We start from the raw sequence: 23,582 nt of genomic DNA, 5'->3' as shown, positions 1-23,582 counted from the left end.
AACAGTCAGAGCAGAGCCTGCTCTGAGAAGAGATGGGAACAGAGGCAGGGAGGTTAACCACTCAGTGCGGACGGAAGTGTGGAAGGTGAGACCGGAGTCTTGTGTGCGCGTCACACAGGCACGTGGGCTGGGGAGGGTGGTACTCAGCAGAGGACCACACACCGAGCTGGAAGAGGACCGATCCGCCGTCTGTCTAAACGGCACTTTCAGAGCCGGAGCCAGCGAGCAGCAGAGATGCTGAGCCCAGTCTGCCTGGGGCATCAGCATGAAGCTCTGGATTCGCTCAAAGTCCTTTTTCAGGCTAAACTGCCTGGGATTTTATTTCCAGGACACAAAATTGAGATCAAAACCAGAAAACTAAGAAACACACAAGTCAAGCAAAATTTTGTCACTGAAATCTCCCTGCCTTGCTGTTGAACTCGGGGTAATTTTCTAACGGTTTTGTGCCTGTCAGAGGGCTCACACCAGGTTAAATTCGAAGCAGCTTCACCTTCTGTGAGTGAAGACCTTTCAGGCCTGAAACAAGGTGGGAACGGTGGGCCACCAGGCCGACTGCAGGGCATTCACTAGAAAGTCCTCTATGAGCCAGTTTCTGTGCGGAAAACCTCTATGTCAGTACCATCGCTTCTAGTCCAAGTCCTCACCTGAGTCTATGAAACTACATTTTAAGGCTAAAAACAGTGAATTGAGATAATTCCATAAGTATAACCGCAGTGTCATGAATATTGGAATGGTGGAAAGCAATTAACAATTGATTTACTTTAACTCTGAAAACGAAATTTTAAAGGACTGCAGGATCCGAAGAAGATAAAGCCAAGCAAATTGTTTTTCACAGGATGGCCAACGTCACATTGGATTTCTAAATGAATAGATGTAAACAGGAAACAAATAGCAAAGTGAATCTTTGCTAATATTTAGGAAATATTTTCTTTCTGTATTTTACTTATAGTTGCATAAAAATTGCTTTAGTCAGTGGCTGAATTATATTTATGACACTTATGTGGTCACCATATCCATTTTACTTCGGATACTGAAAACCAAAGCAACGATCCTGTCGAGTGTTGAAATAGTGATGACTCAGTATATACGAGATGCACATTTTTTATCAGATTGTGTTCTCGGCTTAATAGAGTTGAACCCCTGGGCCTTCACACCATCACAGCAGTGAGGAGTCTGCACGCTTCCCAGGCTGGAACTTCGGGAGCGAGACAGCAGCAGCGCAGTGGGGAGGTCAGCGTCCCGGGTCACAGTCCAGCAGGTGGTCTCGCTTCTTCCTGACGGAGCAGCGTAGTGTCCAACGCCAGTCTCCAAAAGACGGCGCGTAAGCCGCAAGGGCGAAGGCACCTCCCTGTCTGCCCGAGAAGGCTCAGGTTTGGGGGTTTATTGTTTTACTGTAAGTCTGTTGGTTAATTGTGTTATATTCAGAATTCATTGTTTTTCTGTGAATTTTGGTATATGGTCATTTTTGAAAACACACAAAAACTTGGTGTTTCAGTTAATGCGGATTTGTTAAAAAAAAAATTACACATAGCTCAATGGCTTAAAACAACAGAAGATTTATTTTGCTTGAAGACCTTCGATTTGAGCAGAGCTTGGCGCGGCCAGGTGGCTCCCGCCCCACGCTGGGTCAGCCGGGCGAGCCCGCCTCTGAAGGCTCACCCGCTCGCTAGTCCGCTGCACCACGTGGCCTGCTCATCCTCACAGAGAGCATGTGGGGCCAGAAGGATGGCTGTGGCTGTTTGTGGATTGTATAATCTATTGCATTCTGCCCTCTGGCCACACAGTTCATAACATACACTCACTGTCCCCAAAACTCTCCGAGTCAAGATGTAATCACCTGGCTCAGTTCCAGGTCTGCACAAGGCTCCTCGCGTTCGACTCCTTGTGTGCAGACCCTCTGGCTCAGAAGGAGGTTGTTCTGGGCTGAACTGAGTCCACTCAGAATTCATACGTGGAAGTCCTAACTCCCAGGACGCGAGCGTGACTGTGTGCGGAGATGGACGTCAAAGAGGTGACTGGTTAAATGAGGCTGTGGACGCGAGCTCTTACCCGGTCTGACTGGTGCCCTTGGAGGAGAAGAAACTTGGACCCAGAGACACACACAGAGAGAAGACCATGTGAGGACACAGGGAGAGGGCAGCTGTCTGCGCGCCCCGGAGAGAGGCCTCGGGAGAAAGCAGACCCTCCGACACCTTGGTCTCCACCTGCACCTGCAGACTGCGCGGAGGCACGTCTCCGAGGCTCATCCACCTGCACCTGCAGACTGCCCGGAGGCACGTCTCCACGGCTCATCCACCCGTCCACGGACTCCTGTTAGGGCAGCCCACACACACGGATGCATTTTTGCACCAAAGAGACCCGTTCCCTTCTCCTCCTCCACAGCCATCACACAGCGGAGGGGCAGGAACAGAAGAGCCACGGTGGACCCTCCTGTCCAGGAAGAGCGAGTACGGGGACCACAGCCATCACTGGTCCCTGGAGGTTCTGGAAAGCCCACAGCACACAGTTGTCAGACCACGGTTGGGATCCGGTACTGGTCTAGCGTGGACCACTTGGTCCTGGACTCTGCCCTCTGGGAGCTGAGCTAACAGTGGAGTGAAGTGCTCGATGCAGAAGGAAAACACAGCTTCTCTCACCTCCCAAAGCCGACGAGTACATCCTGAGACAGGCCCCGGGGGAGCTCCCACTGCAGGGAGACGGGGCCCCGGCTCTTGGTGTTCGTGCTGGGGAGAAGTCAGGCCGGGGAACTGGGGGACACCACTGGGTCTTACAGGCAGAGACAGAGGGGTCTGTCTGGCCCTCGGAGGACGTGTTTCACTCCAGGATGCGCGAGTGAGAGCCAGGTGCCATCCCAGCAAGTGTCGGGGAGTGAGAGGGCTTTACTCCCACCTCGGCCCGTCTCCTTCCGGGACACGGGGCGACTGTTTCTCTCCTGCCCTCTGTGGAGAAACCCCCTTCTCCATCCCTTGCCTGTGCATGATCCCAGGGTGAGCGCTGATAACAGGGATTGGGCACCCGTTACAGTCAGAGTCTGTCTGATCAGAAATCTGTCTCTGATCCAGCAGACCTTGTGCTCACTGAGGAAAAAACGAATGCCTACGAGTATCAAGGACCCCCGAGTAGATGACCTGCAGTGACCGTGAACAGCACGCCTGCGGGTTTAAGATAAGCCTCTCTTACACTGGCTTCGTCCCCTCTGGGGAAGGACGTAAAGGGAACGGCGGCTCTTCCGTATCCATCATGCTGCCTGCCCTGTGGCCTCACACCTAGACTGAGCTCAGCCTCTCGGTGACGCGCTGGGCTGGGCTTTGGGGGAAGCTCTGTCAGTGCCCCTGTGCGTGCACGTGATGGCAGCCACCCCCTGGTGGGCTCATCCTAATGTAATTCTGATCGTACGTATCGCTCAATAATTATGTAGTTCTCGTAGTATATACGGCATCAAGGGAGACGCCGCAGAATTTACGCTAATATGGACGAGTCCCCGACGTGAAGAGGTTTACTGTTGGCTAAGTCAGTGGACTGAGTGCTTGATCTAACAGCCAAATATGTTAAGTAAAACGTGAACAAATTGCTGTTACATTCCACAGGGGAAAAGTGCACTTTTGTTAGGAAAGTCAGAGAAAGCTTTATGTGTTTAATAAGCAGCAAGCCTTCTCTGCATGTCCATCGTGACTTTGGAACTGTGCCGTGCTGAGCGCTGGAGGTGAGATCCAGGCCTGGCTTTGGGGGGTCTGGAGCCCAGCAGGCAGACGTGTGAGGAAAGCAGTCTTATCGTTTATCACTCTGCTTTGTCCCTTGCAGAGTCTCCCAGTCTGGGTTTTGCTGCTGCATCTCAGTGTTGTTCTATTTGCCTGTCTTTGCACAACCTGTAAATGGTGGTTAGTTCTAGCGACCGGATGAGATTCAGGCTCAGCGTGTGTTTGGGCTCCTGGGAGGATGCCTTCCTGGGTGGGGGCGTGTGACTCCTGCAGGAGGCTGAGAGTCGGTGACTGCGAGCTAGATCTGTCACTCATCAGGGTGCGGATGCTGACGGCCTAGCTTTGTCAGCAATTTTCATGTATTAGTATCAGATGTCAGTTCAGTCCAACCGTCCTGATCTGCTCAGAAGGAGGGCTTCTCATTCCTGAGATGTGGGACTCTCAGTAAAAACTGGGACACTCCAGGTAAACCAGAAGGAGCAGGTGACTGAGCTGGCCACGTCCACCCAGAGTCTGCCTCCACCTACCGTGTCTCTGCCCAAATGTGCAGTTTATTCGGGAAAGACTCAGGAAGAGTTTTCTCTGACAGAAAAGATGGATGCCATACTGGGAACTTTCTAGAGAATTCATGTCTAAGAACAAAATATTTTTCCCATTTGCTTAGTATGCTTCCTTCTCCTTTTGCTTCTTAGAGCATTCCCTTTTGCCATGTATAATTTAATGATGGACTTCGATCAAAAGCATTCAGTGAGCTGTTCTAGAAATAAATGGGCCTATAACACAGAAACAACACAGTGAAACGTAAACTTGATGTGTAAAACTGAAGCGAGAATAGTGAAAACACGTGAAAAATGTGCAGTGGCAGTAAAACCAAATTATCCTCAATTTAAGGAGATGTGAAGGGGTGAGCACGGCTGCAGGTTCCCTTACTCAACAGCAGGACACACCTGGCCCGAGAGGACTGCAAATAAACTCTAGCAGGATTTGCTGATTAATTAAGAGCTTTCCTTCCAAAGTGGCAGCTAGAGCTGTGTCTTTGCTGAGGTAGGTGGGCATTAGCTTGGTGATATTTTGGGACTGGGAAGCACCACTGCACCCCTCCTGAACTGGGGGAAAAAAACTGGTTTTTAAGAATAAAACTAAATCCTGAGCATCTCCACGCTGCAGGCGTTGAGGTCCTCGGGAGAGACGACAGAGAGGAGGTACAGACCCGCCACTGAGGTGTTCATGCTTCCAACTTGGTCAGGTGTTAAAAGACCATACATACAGCATTTAAGAATGAACAGGATGGTTCACAGTAAAGCGTTGGATACGTGATACAATCTGCACATCTGCAGGATTTTCTGCCTTTATAGGACGGGCCACCTCTGTTTAGCTCTGCAACTTCGGTTCTCACGGAACCTCGTCCAACGTGGGGGCTCGTGTCCTGGGAAGTGGGTGGTGGTGGTTACAATCGTCCAGTTCCTTTCCTTCCAAAAGGCTAGGAATTCATCTTCTCACAACGCGGCCTTGTAACACTTCTTGCTTCACCACAGCTCGGTTTGTGACATTTATAATCCCCTGAAGCTTGCTTTTCTCATGGGATTTACATATTCGTACTTAGAACTTACCAAGAACTTTCCCGGAGTTTTTTTTCCTTTATGTTGAAACATTTTGAAGATGATATTTCCTCCTAAGATATTACTTACCCTGTTGAGAAATTCTCTCCTGTCGAGAATTTGACTAATCTTCACCATTTTGCATGCTCCCCTCTGTTTTGTCGGGGCCAAAATTAGCAAATTTTGTAACGCTTTCTGTGGACTCTGTTTTTGCCTGACTTTTCAAACCAGAGAGACAGGTGCAGCCAGAACAGTCCTTCACTGTTATTTTCTCCCTCTTCTCATCGTCTAAAGGCGCTGACTTTCCCTGACCTCCCTTTGTAAGTGGAACTGAACATGGACTCGGAGTTTAATCTAGAATGGACTTGAAGGGGTCATTTCTAACCCCCTCATCTTATATTCCACACAGCTAAGGCCCTGAAAAGTGGACTGACGCAAATTAACTGCCAGGGGGAAATAGAATTAGGTAGGTAGCTTAAGATTGGAAAGTAATTTTCAAAATAGAGTCAGACTCTTATGTCCCCGTTTTATTTGGCTCCTGGGGGGGAGTTTCCACTGTTCCGTTCCTGCTGCAGAGCTCCCCACCCCATGCCCCCGCCGCCCATGGAGCAGGGACAGCTGGGTGCACAGCCGCCCACCGCGGCCTGAGTCCTGGGGTCACTTTTCATCCTTCCCACCCTGGTCAACAGCCAGGGCACAAACTAAGAGGAGACAGGTTTTCAAAAGCGGCTGCAATCCCCTTGGCTGGCTCTCAGAATGCCTGCCCTACAAGAGCGCTCTGAGCAAACCTCCTGCTCGCTGGGAGTGGCTTTGCAGATGGGCGGGAACATGCTGCCTTTCTACTTTTTTCAAATAAGCGGAACTCAGCAATATCATGAAAAATAAAGACCTTACCTGGACGAGCAACTCAAGTCAAATCGTCCCCTTTAATGAGCGACAGGCTAGCTTGGGCTTTTTATGTGCGATCCGTGTGGTACGGACGCGCGTTTATCTCAGGGCACGGGACGGCGATGTGTGCTTGGTGGTGTTTGAGTGCTTTTTTCATGTCGTTGACTGATAACACACTGAGGATGGAAACCACGCTTTTTCATTCATACACGGTCAAGTTCAGCCACAAAACCCACGTTCAGTGTGACAACGGAAGCAGTGCTTTAATAGATACTGCATGGGTGAAGAGTCCGTAAATAAAGATGGGGAGCTGGAGGCATAAACTGGGAGTCTGGGATTTGCAGATGCAAACCACTATGTAAACAACAAGGTCCTACTGTACAGCACAGGGAACTGTATTCAATACCTTGTAATAACCTATAACAAAAAAGAATATGAAAAGGAATATATATATACATGTATAAATGAATCACTGTGCTGTACATCAGAAATTAACACAACATTGTAAACCAATTATACTTAAATGACATTTTTTAAAATCATCAATAAAAAAAAGATTGGAAATTGTCTGGAAAGACAAAGGGGAATGACTCATGGAGAGGAAACCGTGGTGCTTTCCCAGGACTAACTGACTGTGTGCGCCAGGGTCTCGGTGCGAGGACACACACGCCCTGGCGGGGAATCTGCCCGCCCTCACCCACGAAGGGCAGAGCTGGGAGTGAACATGCACTAAGGAATCACCAAACAGGACTCGCCGTGTCAGAGAGCCCCGTTCCTTCCTGTGCTTAGCCAGATGCTCAGTCTGTCTGTTCCCTCTGCATCCCTGCTGATGCAGACCACACCCATCCACATGTCCTCCACTAGCTGCACTAGAGAAGGCCTCGACTGCCTCTCCCCAGAGGAGCTCTTCATGTCTGGAGCAAACAGCCACAGATACACCTTTTCATTAAAAGGCATCATTGACTCTGCGAACTGAAACGTGGCCAAGCTTCCTGTAAATTAGATTCTGTCCAGGTGCTCTGCACCCTCTCAGCCTGTCTAGAGCGCTCGTGTAGTGTTAGTAACTGCTGCTTGTTTCTTTACTTTTTTTTTTAAAAAACTAGATTTGGGCTCCTTATGGTTCAGGACCACATTCTCCGTGTGTCGCTACTGAATCTTGCATGCGATGAACACAAAATTAACTAGCTGTGATTATGTGCTGTTCCACCTCGTCCTGGCTGCCTGTAGGCGAGTCTTGCAACCCCAGGGGTGACAGCACCACGCCTTCTGCTGGTTAGTTTTCTCCAGCTGTGTAACACATCGCCACAGATTTAGCTGGCTTAAAACAGCGTGCATTACACCTCCCAGTCTCCCTGTGGGAGGAGTCTGGGTGCAGCTTAGGCGACCCTGGTTCACAGTCTCCCAAGGCAGCAATCACGGTGTCGGCCACACTGCATTGTTCCTGAAGCTGGGGCCCCTTCCCAGCTCACGGGGCTGTTAAGAACTTAGTTCTCTGCAGTGGAACACTGAGGTTCCCATTTTCTTTTCTTTCTGGCAAGAGGTAATACACTTAAAGGTGAAAAACGCATACAGGAAAGCCAGCTGTGTAAAATCGGAACATAACTCTGATGCCGCTAGGCTTTCTGACAGTTCAGGGTGTAGGGACAGGTGCTTAACATGAGGATCGAGTGTCTCTTAACAAAGGAAGCCTGCCACTCTTGAGAAGGGTACATCACTCCCGGCGAGGAGGCCCGAGACCTGGAAGCTGTGAAAGGGAAACTGAAGCGCTTGAGTGCTTTACTTTCAACACCTGCAGTATTTCTTGAATTCCTGATGCCTTACAGAGGATTTGAGTTCAAATCTTTCATTTTATCAATGAAGAAACAGAAAAATATAAGCCAAAGAGCTATTTGGGAAAATATTTGAGAATTGAAGAACCTCGATCTTCTCATAGTCATTTATTGCTTTTCCTTTTAATTAGGTTGTCAGTTTTCATCTAAATAATACACGTGTGTCTCTAGTTCATGGTGATCATGATCAGACGTCTTCTCCTGAATGAAGAAACTTGAGCTGATTTTTATTACCTTCTCAGGCTGCCCACTGCTGTCCAAATTTGAAAATTATATTAGTATATTGGGATTAAATGGTGCCTGCTTTCTGTACTCACTTGCTTACCTTACTTGAGAGAAGATACCCAAAAGTTAAAATGTGTGCATCTTTTTAAGCATAAGACACAGGCACCCCAATATTTACAGTAGCACTATTTACCATAGCCAAGACATGTAAACAACCTAAATGTCCATCGACAGATGACTGGATAAAGAAGTTGCAGTATATTTATACAATGGAATACTACTCAGCCATAAAAAAGAATGAAATATTGCCATCTGCAGCAACATGGATGAACCTGGAGAATGTCATTTTAAGTAAGTAAGTCAGAAAAAGAAAAATGCCCATATGAGATCACTTATATGTGGAATCTAGAAACAAAAATAAATAACAACAAAAACCACAAATGAACTTATTTGCAAAACAGAAACAAATTCAGACATAGAAAACAACCTTATGTTTCCTGGGGGGAAAGGGGGAGGGAATGGGTAAATTGGAAGTTCAAGATTTGCAGATACTAACTGCTATATATAGAATAGCTGAACAACAAGGTCCTACTGCCTAGCACAGCTAACTGTATTCAATGTCTTGTAGTAACTTACAGTGAAAAGAATATGAAAATGAATATATGTATGTATATGTATGAATGAAACATTATGCTGTGCACCAGAAATTGACACCATATTGTAAAATGACTACACTTCAATTAAAAAAAATTTTTTTAAGTCTTTGTTCTCCCTTAACATTTGAAGGGTAGTCTGAAAAGCATGTGAAGGTGTCTCTACCTTGTCTTTAGCATCAAGCACCGCAGGCGAGAGAGCTGTTCCTCATGTGTTTCTCCTCCACTTACCAGTCAAGTGCAGGGTTTGACCTCGTCTGTGGGACTCCACCCTGTCAAAGTGAAGAGGGTTTTATCCTCGGACAACCACATCCTCACTTTTAGCCTGAACGGTCCCAAGAACACATTTAACCTATTCACTGAAAGCTCGCGATTATTTTCCTGCAGTGAATCGCAGCCGGCAGGCCGATATGACTCCCAGCTCCAGGTGTGCCTGCTGGTCCCGGGGAGAGACTGTCCAGTCCCAGCCAGAGCGGACGGGAGGGATGATCCCTCACAGCGTCGCGCGGCCTGGCAGAGTTTGGAGCCCGTGCACCCGTGTTCTCTGTCTCGGCTCCTTCGGAATCGCCCTGGCGCTGCTGTCCTGACGCCCTGGCGTGCAGGAGGGGGCTGGGGGCCCTGGTACGTCGCTGGGAGCAGTCGGATGCCTGCTCAGGGCCCCACCTGCAGGGGGCGGGCCCAGGTCGCTTTGAGCCGGGCTACCGCGCTCGTCGGCCGGGGAAGAGGGCCACGGGGGAGCAGAGCAGGCCGGCTGGCCTGGGTCTGTGTCCCCCTTCACGGACCCCGGATAAAGAAGCGGCGTCTGAGAGGCCTCGGCGTGCTGCCGTGGACAGAGCCAGGGGCTTACGGCCCCGAAGTGTCGGTTTTACCCTAAAAGCAAGCTTAGCGCCGCAGTGGGCGAGCGCTCCGTCTCCTGAGCCTGTTCCCTTACCCTCAGGAGCAGAAGGGCCTCCCGTGTGGCCCCGTTCAGGTGGCGTCTGCGCAAGCGCTCAGCTGCGGGGAAGCCCGGGGGCCCTGCAGGGGAAGGCAGCCCCGCCCGCTCCCCAGCGTCTGGGGGCGGAGCGCCACCGCCCGCCCACGCGCTCCGGTTCTCCCGCCACGGCCCCCGGGCCTGGGCTCACGCGGGCCTTCTCCGGACAGCCCTCCGCCCACAGCCAGCCTGGGACGCCGCTCTTCCTTCGGGATGGGCCTCGCCTGTCACCGTTCGCCCTCCGTCCCCGCCCGGGTCAGCGTCCTTGCAGCGGGGAAGGCCCCTCCGCCAGGGCAGGCTGCTCGCCCTCTCCGCCCCTGCATCCCTGCCCGGCGGGGTGCTCCCCGGGCCTGGAAGAGCCCATCGAGGTGCGAAGCTTGACTGCCTGGAAAGGGAAGACGAAGAGCAGGTACCGCTTCTGACACGCGCTTTGTTCCTGTTTGAAGTGATGTGAGTCTCAGAGCACCAGACGCCTTCATGTTCTCAGGCGTGCTGGAAATTGCCTTCCGGAATCAATAGAAACGCTCCTGGCGTTTGGGGATTATCACTATTCCTCCATTACCGAGATGGATAGATTTTCCATTGCTTTAGCATCATTTTCCGGGCCGTGAGTCTGGACTGAGGAGGAAATGGACCAGCCTTGATGCTGAAACAGGTTCCTGCATCCTCTCTGATTGTGCTCTTGTGGGCACCCTGCCTCTCCAGGGTGATTTTCTCTGGGAACCTAGGGTATCCTCCAGGACATTATTAACTGCTTAGTGATGTGATTTTAAGGAATATAAAGCAATTTCATCTTGTATGACTTAAAAAAAGATGAATGAGACTTAATAAGAGAAAAACTTACAATGAACTCGAAAGCCAGCTGTAAATGATGCTGGGCTGTACTGGCCAGCATTTCCCTGCGGTTACCTGGACGCCTGATGTTTGCGTCCACACCCAGTATGTGCGTCATGAGAAGCTGTGTCTGTTTTCTCTCTTTACATTGCCTTAAGGACTTGCTTGCTCTTTAAAAATACAAACCACAGCTTGCCAGCCTTTTCCAGCTGCACTGACATAAAGTGAGGTCTCCTTCTCGTGTTCATGGTGTGCCCACCGTGTGGCCAGCCCCACCTCTGCTGGGTGTGGAGCTGGTCTGCTGTGGGGAGGTGAGAGGGCCCCTCCAGGAACAGACAGGCCTTTTGTTAGTCTCCATGCTCAGTCTTGTCCGACTTCACGGCCTTAGTCCAGGAGATCGCCCCCATTGAACGGGGGCTTTGGGTCCCCAAGGTTCATGCTCTTCCTACTGCCCCTGCCAGGCCCACGCTGCACCTGGCTGGATGTGACATCTGGACAGGGCCAGACCTTACACTGCTCTGGGTCCACATGCTGTACACTGCGAGCATTTCTGCGGTCCTGAATCTGCTTGCTTTGCACGTTGTAACACAAGAAAACTCTGGCTTATCTCCAATTTTTGCATCTCTTGTTTTCCTTGTTGCTCCCAATGTGATCATTTTTTTCAGGAAAATTTGTTTTGAGCTAGTCTTGCATCAGTGGTAACGGTAATGTTTTCTAACCGCAAAGTGATTTTGTGAATCTGTCTAAAATATGCCACTGACACAAATGTTTAAATGAGATATGAAAACAAATGCATTCTAAATTAAATGTGTGAAAAAAGGCTCAGAGTGGTCTGTCAACTTCCCCCATCCTAAATGCGTTTTGAAACATCTTTCAGTATCATGAGAGTAAATTTTAATGTAGAAAGAAAGCTTCAAGGTTAAAGATTAGAAATATTATTTCCAAGCAGTTTTCTAGTTCCTTTTCTTCTTCCTGTTGGCTTATTTTAATCCTTGTCCACATTTAAGCCTCTAGTCTTTCGTTCTCTTAACTCCTACTTTTTTCACTGTGGTGCTTTTTTCTCTCTTTCCACATGAAAGTGTTACAGGTTTTCCTGACTACATTGGTACTTATTTAACTCACTGACTGCTCATGTTAAAAATTTTTAAAAAGCAAGCAATTTTCCTAGAAATAGAAGCCTTTGTGCAGAAGAAGTGTTAGGATAAATTAACAACCCAGTTCTAAATCTCCCTGAATCCAATAATCAACAACTATTATCGACCAGTGTTACTATTCGTGCAGAAATACAGAACACACACCCATGCAGACAGATCATTACTACAAATCTTTCAGTGTTTCCTCTGATTAAACTAAACTGGGTAGCAAACTTGGCAGTGATTTATGTATACCAGGAAACCTTAAAATCATTTCCAAAATATCTACTACTCAACTATTTATAAATATACATGCAATACAACTAAAATAAATCACCAATTGGCCATATTTCAAAGAGTTAAATTAATTGAAAGGACTATTGAGGCATTAGAAAACCATTATTCTGCCCAGCATTAGAAGAATATAGAATGTTTACCATGCAATATTAAGAATTCCCAATGAACGATGGGGCATGGGATCCAGGGTCCACCCAAAGGACGCAGATGTTCCCAGAGGTCTCCCCACTTCCATGCAGCCCCCTGAGCCTGGGGTGTGGGAAAGGCAGTGCCCACAGTAACAATGCGAGGGGGGCTTTTGCAGGACCTCCAGAAGTGAGATCCAGATGTTAGATCTAGAAAAGAATGCAACTCAACCCCACATTTGCAGATCGCTGAACAGAGACCAAAGATGCCACGTGGTTGTGCCCAAGGCCACAGAATGAGTGAGCACAGAATTAGGTCTTAAACCAATGGCCTTTCTGTCACACTGTACAGTTACATTAAAACCAGTATGCGGTCCTGGACCAGCTGAATCAGAATCACTGGATGCCTGTGAAAAATGTATAACCTGAGATTTTTCTAAACCCACTGAATCAGAATGGAGGCTGGGAGTAGGCAGTAGAAATCTGGCGCTTGTTAAGCACCCTGTAGCTGACTCCTAGGTACTATGATTAAAAAAAAATAGTCCTAAAGGGTACAAATATTATGGAGTAAAATACAGGTTTAAGCAATCAACTGCTTTGTCTATGTAACTGACATAACTAACATTAAATAACCAGGAGAAAGTCTCAGTGACAATAATACAGATTCCCAGAATCTCCCCCAGAAGCGACATCAGTTGTTCTGGTGTGAGTGCACGTGATTCAGAGGCCGTCATATGTGGAAGACACTCGTCTAAGTGATGGCATGTTGTTTATTTTTCCAAGTTATTAGCGAGGTGTCTGAAATTGACAGTTCTTTTCATAAAGTTGTTTTTTAAAAGCCACAGGTTGAGACTTACATTTCAGTAACCGACCATCAGGAAATCTGCTGAGCCCATGATGTTTCCTACTTAGCAACATTGGATTGGATGCGGTTGTGAGAGTCATTAAGTTTCCATAGTAAAATTAGTCAGCAGCAGTACATTAATTTTATTTGCTCCTACATTAAAATGCAGGAATATTGCCAATGTTAAAAGATATGTCCTAAGACTGCATGCAAATGTTTCCCAATCATTATCTGTCATAGTTTGCTAAAAATATTAAAGTACTCAATCATGACTGTATTGGCAGACAAAATTAACTCTGATGGTTAATTTTATGTGTCAACTTGACTGGGCCATGGGATGTCCAAAGTGTTTGGCCAAACATTCTTCAAGTGTATCTGTGCAGGTGTTCTTGGATAAAATTAACATTTGAGCCAGTAGCTGATTGAAGCAGATTGCCCTCCCTAATGTGGGTGGTCCTAGTCTGATATGTTGAAGGCTTGAGTCAAGCATAAAGACTGGCTATCCTACAAGTAACAGTGAGTTACTCCTTCTGGCTGACGTGAGCTAGGGCATCGGTCTTTTCTTGCCTTTGGATTTGAACTGAAACATTGGCTTTTCTTTGTTCTTGAACTGAGGGCTTTCAGATTGCAACATATAGCCTTCTGGGTCTCCAGCTTACTGACTGCACATCTTGGGACTTCTCAGCCTCCATAATTGTGTGAGACAATTCTTTATAATAAATCTCTCTCTCTATATATGTACATATATAATATGTATACACATACATACATAATATATATACATACATATGTGCATACATACGTGTGTGTGTGTGTATATTTATCTGTGAAAAATGCCATTGGAATTTTGATCAGGATTGCATTGAAACTGTAGATCATTTTTATGAAGTTTTGCCATTTTTTAAAAACCTTAGAACATTTTTTCCAAGTGATGCCAGTCCATGAATTTTCGATGGGAATCATTTATATCATTACATTTTCTCTTCAATTTCACAACAGGATTTCTTTTAATAGTTGCAAAGGGAAAAGATAAACCAAAAGTCTATTAAAAACTATCATTATTGTTAAAACCAAGGGCTGGATGCTGAAACCGCAATGATGAAAGTATTGTTCTTGCCCTAGAAAAATTTGATAATTGGTTTGAAATAACATGGTGGTCAAATACTTTCCTCAATATTTAAACGTTTAATTAGTCAAAATAACAGAGTGGTTACTTTTGGAATGATAGAAAAGGATCTTAATAAGTAACTAAATTTTGTATAACATTATACCGGCACTTTCAAATTTAGTTTTATTCCTAGACTTCAGTGCGTTGTTCCATTTTGTTTGGTCTGTGACTTATCTTTTGTTTCAGTGATAAAGCCTTTTTGGAAGGTGGACAGTATCATTGCAGTAAGGCAGGCACAGGGTTTTGATTTTCTGGTACCTCTGTATGGGGCCTCTCTCTGCCCAGAGCACATTCCCAGGTCCTAAAGGTGATGGGGGCACAGTAATTACCTAGGACAGGTTCTTACACTTGGCTCTGCAGAGTTCCAGGCTTGGAGAAAGTGGCTTAATTTGATGTGGGAAAGAAAGCAAAGCTGGGGATTGGAGACCGTCAACATTTATGTATTTCCCATATTGGATTTCTACAGCACCTATATGGGGAAAAAAATACCATGGCTCAATAAACAAACACAGTTCCCTCGGTGATTTTACCTTCTCTTAGATGGAAAACTGTTTTAGTTTGGAAACTTGTTTCCACTTAGAGGAACACGTTTTCCTGGTGAGAAGGAGCTGAGGTGCAGGGAGGCCAGCAGGCAGGAGGGTGCAGGGCATCCTAGTGGGAGACACTGGCCCTCAGTTGACCCTGCCCGAGTGCGGGTCTGACTCACAGCCGCACCCCCCGCCGGCCTGATGGCCCCCACTGTGCTGGAGATCTCTCAGCAGAGGAGCTTGGAAATGTGGAGCCAGTAATGAGTTCTGAAGCACAGTCTCTCCAAACTGCGATGCGTGTCGATGGGAAAAGACGCTGTTTTCGTCCCTGACTCCCCTGGGCATGGAGCCTTGAGTCTTCACCTTCATGTCATCAGCTCCCCTTCAGACAGGTGGTCTCGGGCTGCTGCGCTGACCCGAAGGATGTCAGGGAAGTGGGTGGTCACAGACGACAGGTCCCAGAACTTCACAGCGTCAAGAGCTGGCGCATCAAACAAGTACAACTTGTAAGGAGCCAAGTCCAGGAGACGTCGGAGGGCTGGGCCCCGAGACACAGAGCGAAGAGAAGGCAGCTTGTGGGAGTGAGCGCTGACTGATCACATTGTATCAGAGTCACACACGGGGGCTGGGAGCAAGGAGTCCAGAAACCAGGGGGAGAGGGAGGTGTCTGGAACCCCACCCCCGGGGCTGGGGCCACTTTACGACCTGGGTGCACGTGGCTGGGGTATTGTTCTCCTGCAAACCAGCCAAGGTGAGGTGCGCGGACAGCTCCTGTTACAGTCTGATAAACAATCGGAATTTTCAGTGACGTGACGGGAACTCCCTCGCTTCATGTTGGTCACAAAGTTGGCAGTTCTGAGAAACTGAGCCTTACCCTTGCAGCTGAGATTTGGGTGCTTACGTGTCCTGTGGCGGGTGAAACGACTTTCCACACCGTTCTCCTGAGTCTTCCTTGCAGCAATAATGATATTTCTAACTTCATACTTCTAATCGTTGTTAATTTTAAAAAATACTTACGTGTGCTGCATCTTGTTTGAACTGTGCACGGTCCTTGGGAAGGAGGCAGGGGTAGAATGGGTATTGAGACTTGGACCTTTTAAGTCAGTTATTTAGCAGGTGAGTAACATGCCAATATACACAGGGTCCTTCCTGAGCTGATGCTTCCACTCTGCACCTGCACCTGTCTTCTTTCTGAATCTCCATCAAATGAGATACTTGTTTTTATCTGCCTCTGTGAATCTCAGGGCTTCATTTTAAGCTTTTTTATACAAATATATAGAGAGAGACAGACGACAGACAGATGGACAGACAGACAGTAGTGTTTCCCCATGGGTTTCAAAGGAAAGGTACCACCTATTTGTGCTCACTGCTGCCCCCTGGTAAGTTCTACACGTTGATCCCTCTCCTGAACTCTTCACGTGCTGCATTTAGAATTTACTCCTTTAATCGCATGTCTCAAAGCTAAAACTCCTACTAAGAACAGCTGGAGAGGAGACTGGGGACAGTCACACAGAGCCTTGTAGAGACTTGTGCCAGTGGAGGGAAATTTTTGAAAGTAGCAACGGAATAACTGACTTCCAGAGAGACCGCATCTTGCAAATCTCGCCATCAGAGACGCTGTCCTTGTGTTCAGACCCTGGACCTGCAGCAATCTCCATGGAGGTCCTAGTCCTACCTACATGAGTCAGGGCCGTCCGACAACGAAATGAGCACCAAGGGCACCAGACCTGCCCCAGGGGCTCCCTGTCCTCTCCAGACAGCGTGAACCTGTGGTCGCACCAGACAAGGACCCTGGTCACCTTCCTGAGTCTCTGCATAAAGTGACCACATTAAAAAGAGACAGCTCAGGGAGAGCTCAGGATGGGTGCACGTGGGGAGGGTGAGAGGGAGAGCTGAGCTGGAGGTTTGACATAAACGAGCTTGGCTGAAGTTTTGAAATGGTGAAGTCTAGGCACTGGGAGGCCAGTATCTTCGTTAATGGAGACTTTGGGGAAAAAAGAAAGAAAAAAATTGAACATGTAACAACATGAATATTGACACCCACTTATATATCCTCATTTCTGTGCACAATGGCAATGTTTTACAACTTTGTACATAACTTCAAGCATTTTATCCATTTTCTAGGTTTGGAGGAGGAGATAATTTTTGCAAAGCAGGTGTTTTTGAAATTTTTGGAGGGCTCCTTTTGGCAGCTATCTCTCTTTCAACAATCTATCTATTTTATTCAGTAGGCTTGCAGTGGTGTTCCTACGTCTCCAGAATTTCTTTTTTCCTAAGTAGTTAATGTTGAAAGAGTCTTCCTTCTGTTTTCATGGAGTATTATCAAAACTGCATAATTAAAAATAAATAGTCACACAGAAATATAAAAAATCTAACTAAATAGGTTGGGCAAAAATGAGTTTAGTACAAAAAGCAAAATGGATTAAGGAACTGATTTAACTTTTTAAATGTGCATTTACGTGTAAAACCAGCTGAGTCCAAACAAATTATCAAAACATCAATAAGAGATTGGAGTTATTTCATTTTTTTTAAGTTTGATTTTGGATGTATTCTTCAAAGATAGAAAATTTCAAAATTTCTTGACAACTTTACAAACAAGCAGAATGATCCTAGCTGGCCAAAACTGATACAATATTTGGGGGAAAAAATAATATGAAAGTGCTAAAATTTCCTCCAAAATCTGAAGGCCTGCAAAAATGGTCTTAAAAGGAGGCCCTTTCTGAAAAGACAAAGGTCAACCAGGAGAGGGGTGTTCTGCCCTTGGTGTGGGGGGCCGGATGCTGGCCTCCCCTTGCGGGTACCCAGGGCAGCTGCTCACAGGCTGACCCCGAACGCTGCGTTTCCCAGTCTCGATGGGGCCGGATGTAGTCTTGCGATGGGAAGGATGAAATGTGAGCAGACGAGATGTGTTTAGCTCCTGGGTGCTGCCCCACCGGGAATTTGGATGTGGGGCCGAGCCCGACCTCCCTCAGACCACCCAGGCCGAGGGTGGCGGCGAGTTATTTCAGATGCCGTGGGATCTCTGAGCCGTGGGGCTTGGCCCTTACAGGAGGAGAAACAGTGATCGTGTTTAAGCCACTGTTACGTTGACATTTTTAAAACATAACCAGGCACTATTCTAACCAATATCGAAAGGGGGAAGACATAAACAGAGTGGCTGTTAAGGTGTCCATCGCTGCGTGGAAACCGAGCGCACTGAAAACGAAGCCCAAGTGACTGCAAGTGCCATTCTTACTCTGGTTTTAACCAGTTTAAGCGGCGGGGGCAGTTCATCCGTCTCCAGCCAGTCAGGGCCCAGCGTGAAGACGAGCGCCCGGGGAGGGCGCACGGGCGCTCAGCGCAGGGCGAGTTCCGGGAACAGCGGGCGGCGCTGTCGCGGGGAGCGGAGGGCTGCAGAGGCCGTCGGCCCTCACTCACCGGAGCATCCTGGAAATCATCTGAATAAGGCGCGTCCACGTACCGCTGCACCGTGCTTCCTGCCCTGTTTCCCACGGCTGCCCGGCCGGTCCTCCGCGCCAGCAGCCCCCGCGCGCTGCGGGGGACACAGCCCGGCCCTGGGCGCGCCTGCCCCAGACGAGCGTTTGCGGGAAGGCGCTGTGCGTCCCCGCGCGCCCGCGCGCGAGGGGCCGTGGCCGTCTGACCGCGCTCCGGGCTGCGTCGTGAAGATGAGGTCCAATGAGCAGGACGGGGCCGTTCTCAGCATGTTGACGGCAGCAGTTTCGGCTCGTTCCTCGGCATTAGGTGGAGTCACAGGAGGCCGGACCCCCAGACGGAGGCCGGGCTGGTGACGCCTGCCCCGGGAGGGCACGGCCAGCCCGCCTGCGGCCCAGGGCCGGGGCCCGCTGCTGCTGGGGCACACGTGCGGCCACAGTGGGAGCCCCGCCGTGCTGTGTGGCTCCGCCTGAGCTGGCTGAGGGCGGCCGCGTTTATGCTCCGCGGACGCCGATCGACCTGGGCGCTGCTGCTGCTCTGCGTGTTTTAAGCGGTGATGTTTTCTAATAATCATATTGTAAGAAATTAATTCCATGAAAGTTTTCTTTTTTCCCTAAGACTTCTACCAAGCACTGACAAATCAGTAAGCTGCTTTATCACTGGACATAAAGATGATCACTTTTGGAAATTTGTTTATTGGTTATTGCATTATATTGTGATATGGATCAATTATTTAAAAACAGTCATATAGAGAAAAGCCTAAACATTTCAGGTCTGAATAGGGAAAAGTAATACGGAGACAACGAATGTGACTTTAGGGGGAAAAAAGTCTTTTTTGTTTTGTGAGAAAAAACTCTCTGTAGTTTTCCAAGAAGCTGTTCATTAAATTATCTTGTAAACGAGCCAACCGCAAAATGACATTCTTCTCTCACAGTTCTCACTGCATAACCTAGGAACACCCAGTGTGTGGTGTGTTCTGGGACTTACGGTACTGAAGTTGCTGGTTGGTTGTGCATCATGGATTTTCGGAAATACCTAGAAACATGCTCTTTTATTCAGTTATCATCACACTAATACTGCATAACAAAACCAGAAACTCTCGGGGGCACACACTACTGTATCAGCTGGGACTCTCCAGACCACAGAACCAGTCGGGTATCTATTACCTGTACACACACATTAAGAGAAATTCATTTCAAGGAGTTGGCGGACAGCACCTTGGGCCTGGCGAGTCCGGAACCTGTAGGACAGTCTGGAGAGCAGGAAATGACTGGCCGGAGTTGGTGCTGCTTTCTTGAAGCCGAATTTCATCATCAGAGGAATGTTTGAGTTTGGCTTTTAAGGCCTTGCAACTGATTGCAGGAGGCCTACCCACATTATGTAGAATCTCATTTACTTAAAGTCAGCTGTCTGTAGCTGTTGGCCACATCTCCAGAATACCTCACAGAGACATTTGCACTAGTGTTTGACTGATTAACTTGGGGCCAGGTTGGACCACTGGCCTGACTAAGCTGGCACATAAAAACTAGCCATCACAGTCCACCCTGGTCAGCATGGCACTGTCAACCTACTTAACCTCCAAGCAAAGACCACAAGGTCATACCTCCAACCAAGATGAAGTTAGTGTCCTTCGTACAGCCTGAAATGCATGGTGTCACCAGTGGAGGAGGAAGGATGCGGGCTAGATGGGACCTTCTGCTGTTTCCATGGCATGTCTGTAAATCCAAAACTGTTCCAACACAGGAGTTTCTACAGAAAAGATCTCAGAAATTTTTAAACATACAAAATTTGAACAAACTTTACTCCAGTTTTTAAGTTTATAATCACTGAGTATAGTTTTGTGATAGCTGTGAAATTGATGTTACCCAGTAAGTAAGCTATTTTGAATCTCATACTAATTCTTTTTCTGAATAAATACCTGATACTATTACCAGATATTTTCATGAAAGCTGGTGGAAAAACTGAGGGGAAAAAAAGGAAGACATGTTAAAAGTGGCAGAAAACGTGGATGAAGTTCAAGTGCTGGTTAAATGCCCTCATGTATGTTTCGCTTGTTGTGTTTAGTGGCAGGAAACTGAGTCTAGAGACACTGTGTTTTATATAATCAATAAATTCTGAAAGTCTCCTGCTTATGTAGAAAAGGAATAACTTTATGTCAGAGTTGGAGATACTGATGGTTCTCTCAAATGCAATCTTTAAGGGCAATTTTGAAAAATAATAAATAATGACAAATTTCTCATGGGCACTAAAAGAATAATTTATATCATCAAGTTATAATTTAATGACAAATTGTACTTTTATTTGCTAGTGATTTGTTGTTTCTTAGCTGTACTGAACTCAGCCTCCTCATGCCTTCCGTTCAAGCCAGACCAGGCTCAGCATCCACTCGACATATTTAAGGAACATGATATGTTACGTGGCACGTTCCACGACTGAGGAAAACAGTTGATCTCGTTTCTTTCAAAGGCAACGACAACGATCCCTTGAGGACATGTCTAGTCCACTCACACTTGCTTGACCACGTGTTCTTCACGCTCACACAGCAGCAAATGACAAAAAGAATCCAGCAGTTTTCTGCCCCAGAGGCTGAGAGGAGCAGTAGTTCTAAGGTGTATGAAGTCTTCTGTTTTGGAATTCACCACACATTTTACTTTAAAGCCTCATTTACCTAAACTATTAGATTTTGACTCGGCAATTTTTATACTGACAAGGTATATCACATAATTATCATATAATTTAATTTCATTTAATTATCATATAATTAAAACTCCCTAAAAGCATTTTAAAAACCACCCTTATAGCACTTGTGTGCATTTAAGTGTACGTCTATCATTTGGGTATTTCAGTGACCACTAAATGGACCTGCATTAGATATTTCACACCTTGATTCATTTTAATATTACTCCCGCTGATAAATAATTCGCTTTCTCGCACCACACTGTTTGTGAATAAGCTTTAAGTTCCGGAGAGAATTATTCATGCATGTAGCTTTTAATTAAAAAGAGAAAGATTAGTCAACCTTTTTTCAAGAGATAACCACATGAAAGGCAACTTTTAATTGCTCCTTTTGAAGTCCGGTTCCCAGTTGCAAAGTTGGGTTGCACAGGGCGGTCTGGGGACGCGCTAACCCCAGACAGAGGAGCCTGGTCCTGCCTGCGTGCCCGGCCGGGGTGCGGGCTGCCAGGGCGCGCCCCCGGCCCCGCGGGGTGACAGCCGGGGTGCAGACCCGCCCCTGCGCCCCGGGAGGCCGCGTGCGCGCCGCGCGGGGAGCGCGCTTTGCCCCGGGACCTGCCGAGCGCCCGCCTGTCGTCCCTGCGCGCCCCCCTCTCCCGCGCGCGACGCTGGGCTTGATGGCGTTTCTCTGTCTTTCCTGTCTTTTCAGACGGCGTCCCTGGCGGTGCCCCACTAGCACATGGATTTCAGGACCGCCTGTGAGGAGGTAGGTGCCCTGGCTTCTGCTCTCTGCTTAGGGGAGCAGGTGGTGAGCGGGTGGGAGGGGAGGCTGCTTTGGGCAGGGGGTGGGGGTGCCTCTGTGTCGTGTTCCGAGTGTCACCGGTGTCTGCGAGCCCGGAAAGTCGCTGGGCGCCGCGGGACACCCGGGCCTCCGCCTCCTTCAGGAGCCCGGGGCCACTTGCTCTGACTGGTCGTCCTTCGCGAACCGCACGGGGCGGTTTCAGGCAGCGGAAGCCCGGGAACCAGGTCTTGTCACATGAGCGGTTGTGCGTTAGGGGACATCTAAAGCCCCTTTCAGACCTGAAGCCCTCTGATTGCGTGATTCCTATGCTGCTGAGGTGTTTCAGTCTCGTCCAAGTGTTGACACTCGGCGGATCCCAGTGTCCAGAGCACTGTCTGCATGGTCGTGGGAGTCCAGTGGCGCTCCGTCTGGGGGACCGAGGCCACGCAAGTGTGCGGTCAGCCCTGCGGGAAGGTGGCCCCGGCGGGGGGGGGGGGGCAGCCGTTCTGCTCTAGGGGAAGGATTATCTTCTCACCCCCTTTCCACTCTGCAGGAAAATTGCAAGGAAATATTCGTGTTACAATATTTCATAGTGGCTTAAAAGGGTTAAAATGTTTCTATTGTGTATAAATAGCCCCGGAAAAAACAGCCATGACTGGATTACCTATGATAAAGCTTAAAAAAAGCTTCAGTATTAACATTTGTGACAATTGTTCTTTTAGTAAAGTGCCATGTGTTAAATTTGTTGCAAAAATATCTTAAAAAAATACTTGTTGCCGTAAGTTCAAAGTTTAGGTCTCTCAAGAAAAAAATAGTAAATTGCTTTTAATACATGGGCTCCTTTTTTATTCATTTACTTTTTTATTTTCAAAGTTTAAGCGTGGTAATACTTCCTACATGTCTCTATCTCAGCACTTTTTAAAGTGTGCTGTGTCATAGTGGTTGGTTTGCAAACCTCTTGTGCACACACTGAACACCGCGAGGTCAGAGTCTATAGCTTACTCATCTTTTGATTCAGCACCTGTCAGTTCATACTTTTTAAAATAGTTAAATCAGTGTTTTGTTTTAGAAGCTTAAATTTAGGAGTGTACATTTTAATTTTGTGACATTCCTAGTTTTCAGTACAGTAATTTTGAACATGGTAAATCCACTTCCATCAAAGTGTTATTTATGTGGTCGAGACTCACGTGGTCGAGACTGGACAGTGGCCAAGTATTTTTTTAACAAATGATTCCCCTTGGACTTCAGAGGCTGACATAAGACTGATTTCCCAGACCTCTTTTTTAAACAAAATATTTTAATTCATTCTTAGAAACATGTATCAAATTCTACATAAGGTTCAGGTGTATTTCGTGGTGGTGACACCACTGAGGCCTCTCACCTTTGCTTCTGTGGTAGAAGTTCTTGCTCTCCTGCAATGACCCTTTGAGGATCCCACCACTTTGAGAGTCTGTCCCCACCATGAGCAGAACTTCTCAGAACTGTCAGAGGCAGTCCTTGGCGTCTCCCACATGCTGGACAGGCTGGGAGGAGCACAGGACCATTCGGTGCTCTTGAGGATGACCACATCACCCAAAAGGTGGACCAGAGTCAACGAGAGCATCTGAAACGGACAGTCTTAGAACGTTTAAGTGGACTGGCACGGCGAAGAGAATCTAGCTAAACTCTGTCACTTTGCAGATGAGCAGATGAGAGGTTTTAGGAAACGCTGAGGGCCATTTAATTAATTAGTTGAAAGCAAAGCCATCATGTGTAGCTTGGAGCTCTGGAGTCCAAGTTTGGTTCTCTTTCTGCAGTACTGCATTGCTGGAAATTATATCAAAGTCAAACTTGCTTTCTCTTGATTTTCTCCTGACTATTAACAAACGACTGGAGATGGAACCTGGGGCCCGTGTGCTTCAGACGGT

The 23,582-nt window shown here is 47.5% G+C and overlaps 1 protein-coding gene across 10 annotated transcripts in view; it reads left to right on the top strand.

Moving 5' to 3' along the window:
- SNTG1 (syntrophin gamma 1) overlaps nucleotides 1–23,582 on the top strand; it is a 315,377-nt gene that overhangs the window by 179,807 nt on the left and 111,988 nt on the right. For all 10 annotated transcript variants that reach the window (XM_072952001.1, XM_072952000.1, XM_072952003.1 and 7 more), the window contains one exon: nucleotides 21,604–21,660. In XM_072952001.1, the coding sequence (XP_072808102.1) occupies nucleotides 21,634–21,660 (27 nt within the window). In that variant the 5' untranslated portion in view covers nucleotides 21,604–21,633. The remainder of the gene's footprint in view (nucleotides 1–21,603; nucleotides 21,661–23,582) is intronic.

The sequence above is a fragment of the Vicugna pacos genome, chromosome 29, assembly GCF_048564905.1.
Source record: "Vicugna pacos chromosome 29, VicPac4, whole genome shotgun sequence".
Classification (NCBI taxonomy): domain Eukaryota; kingdom Metazoa; phylum Chordata; class Mammalia; order Artiodactyla; family Camelidae; genus Vicugna; species Vicugna pacos.
Note: the sequence above shows the minus strand (reverse complement) of the source record. Positions and strands in the feature narration are given on the sequence as shown.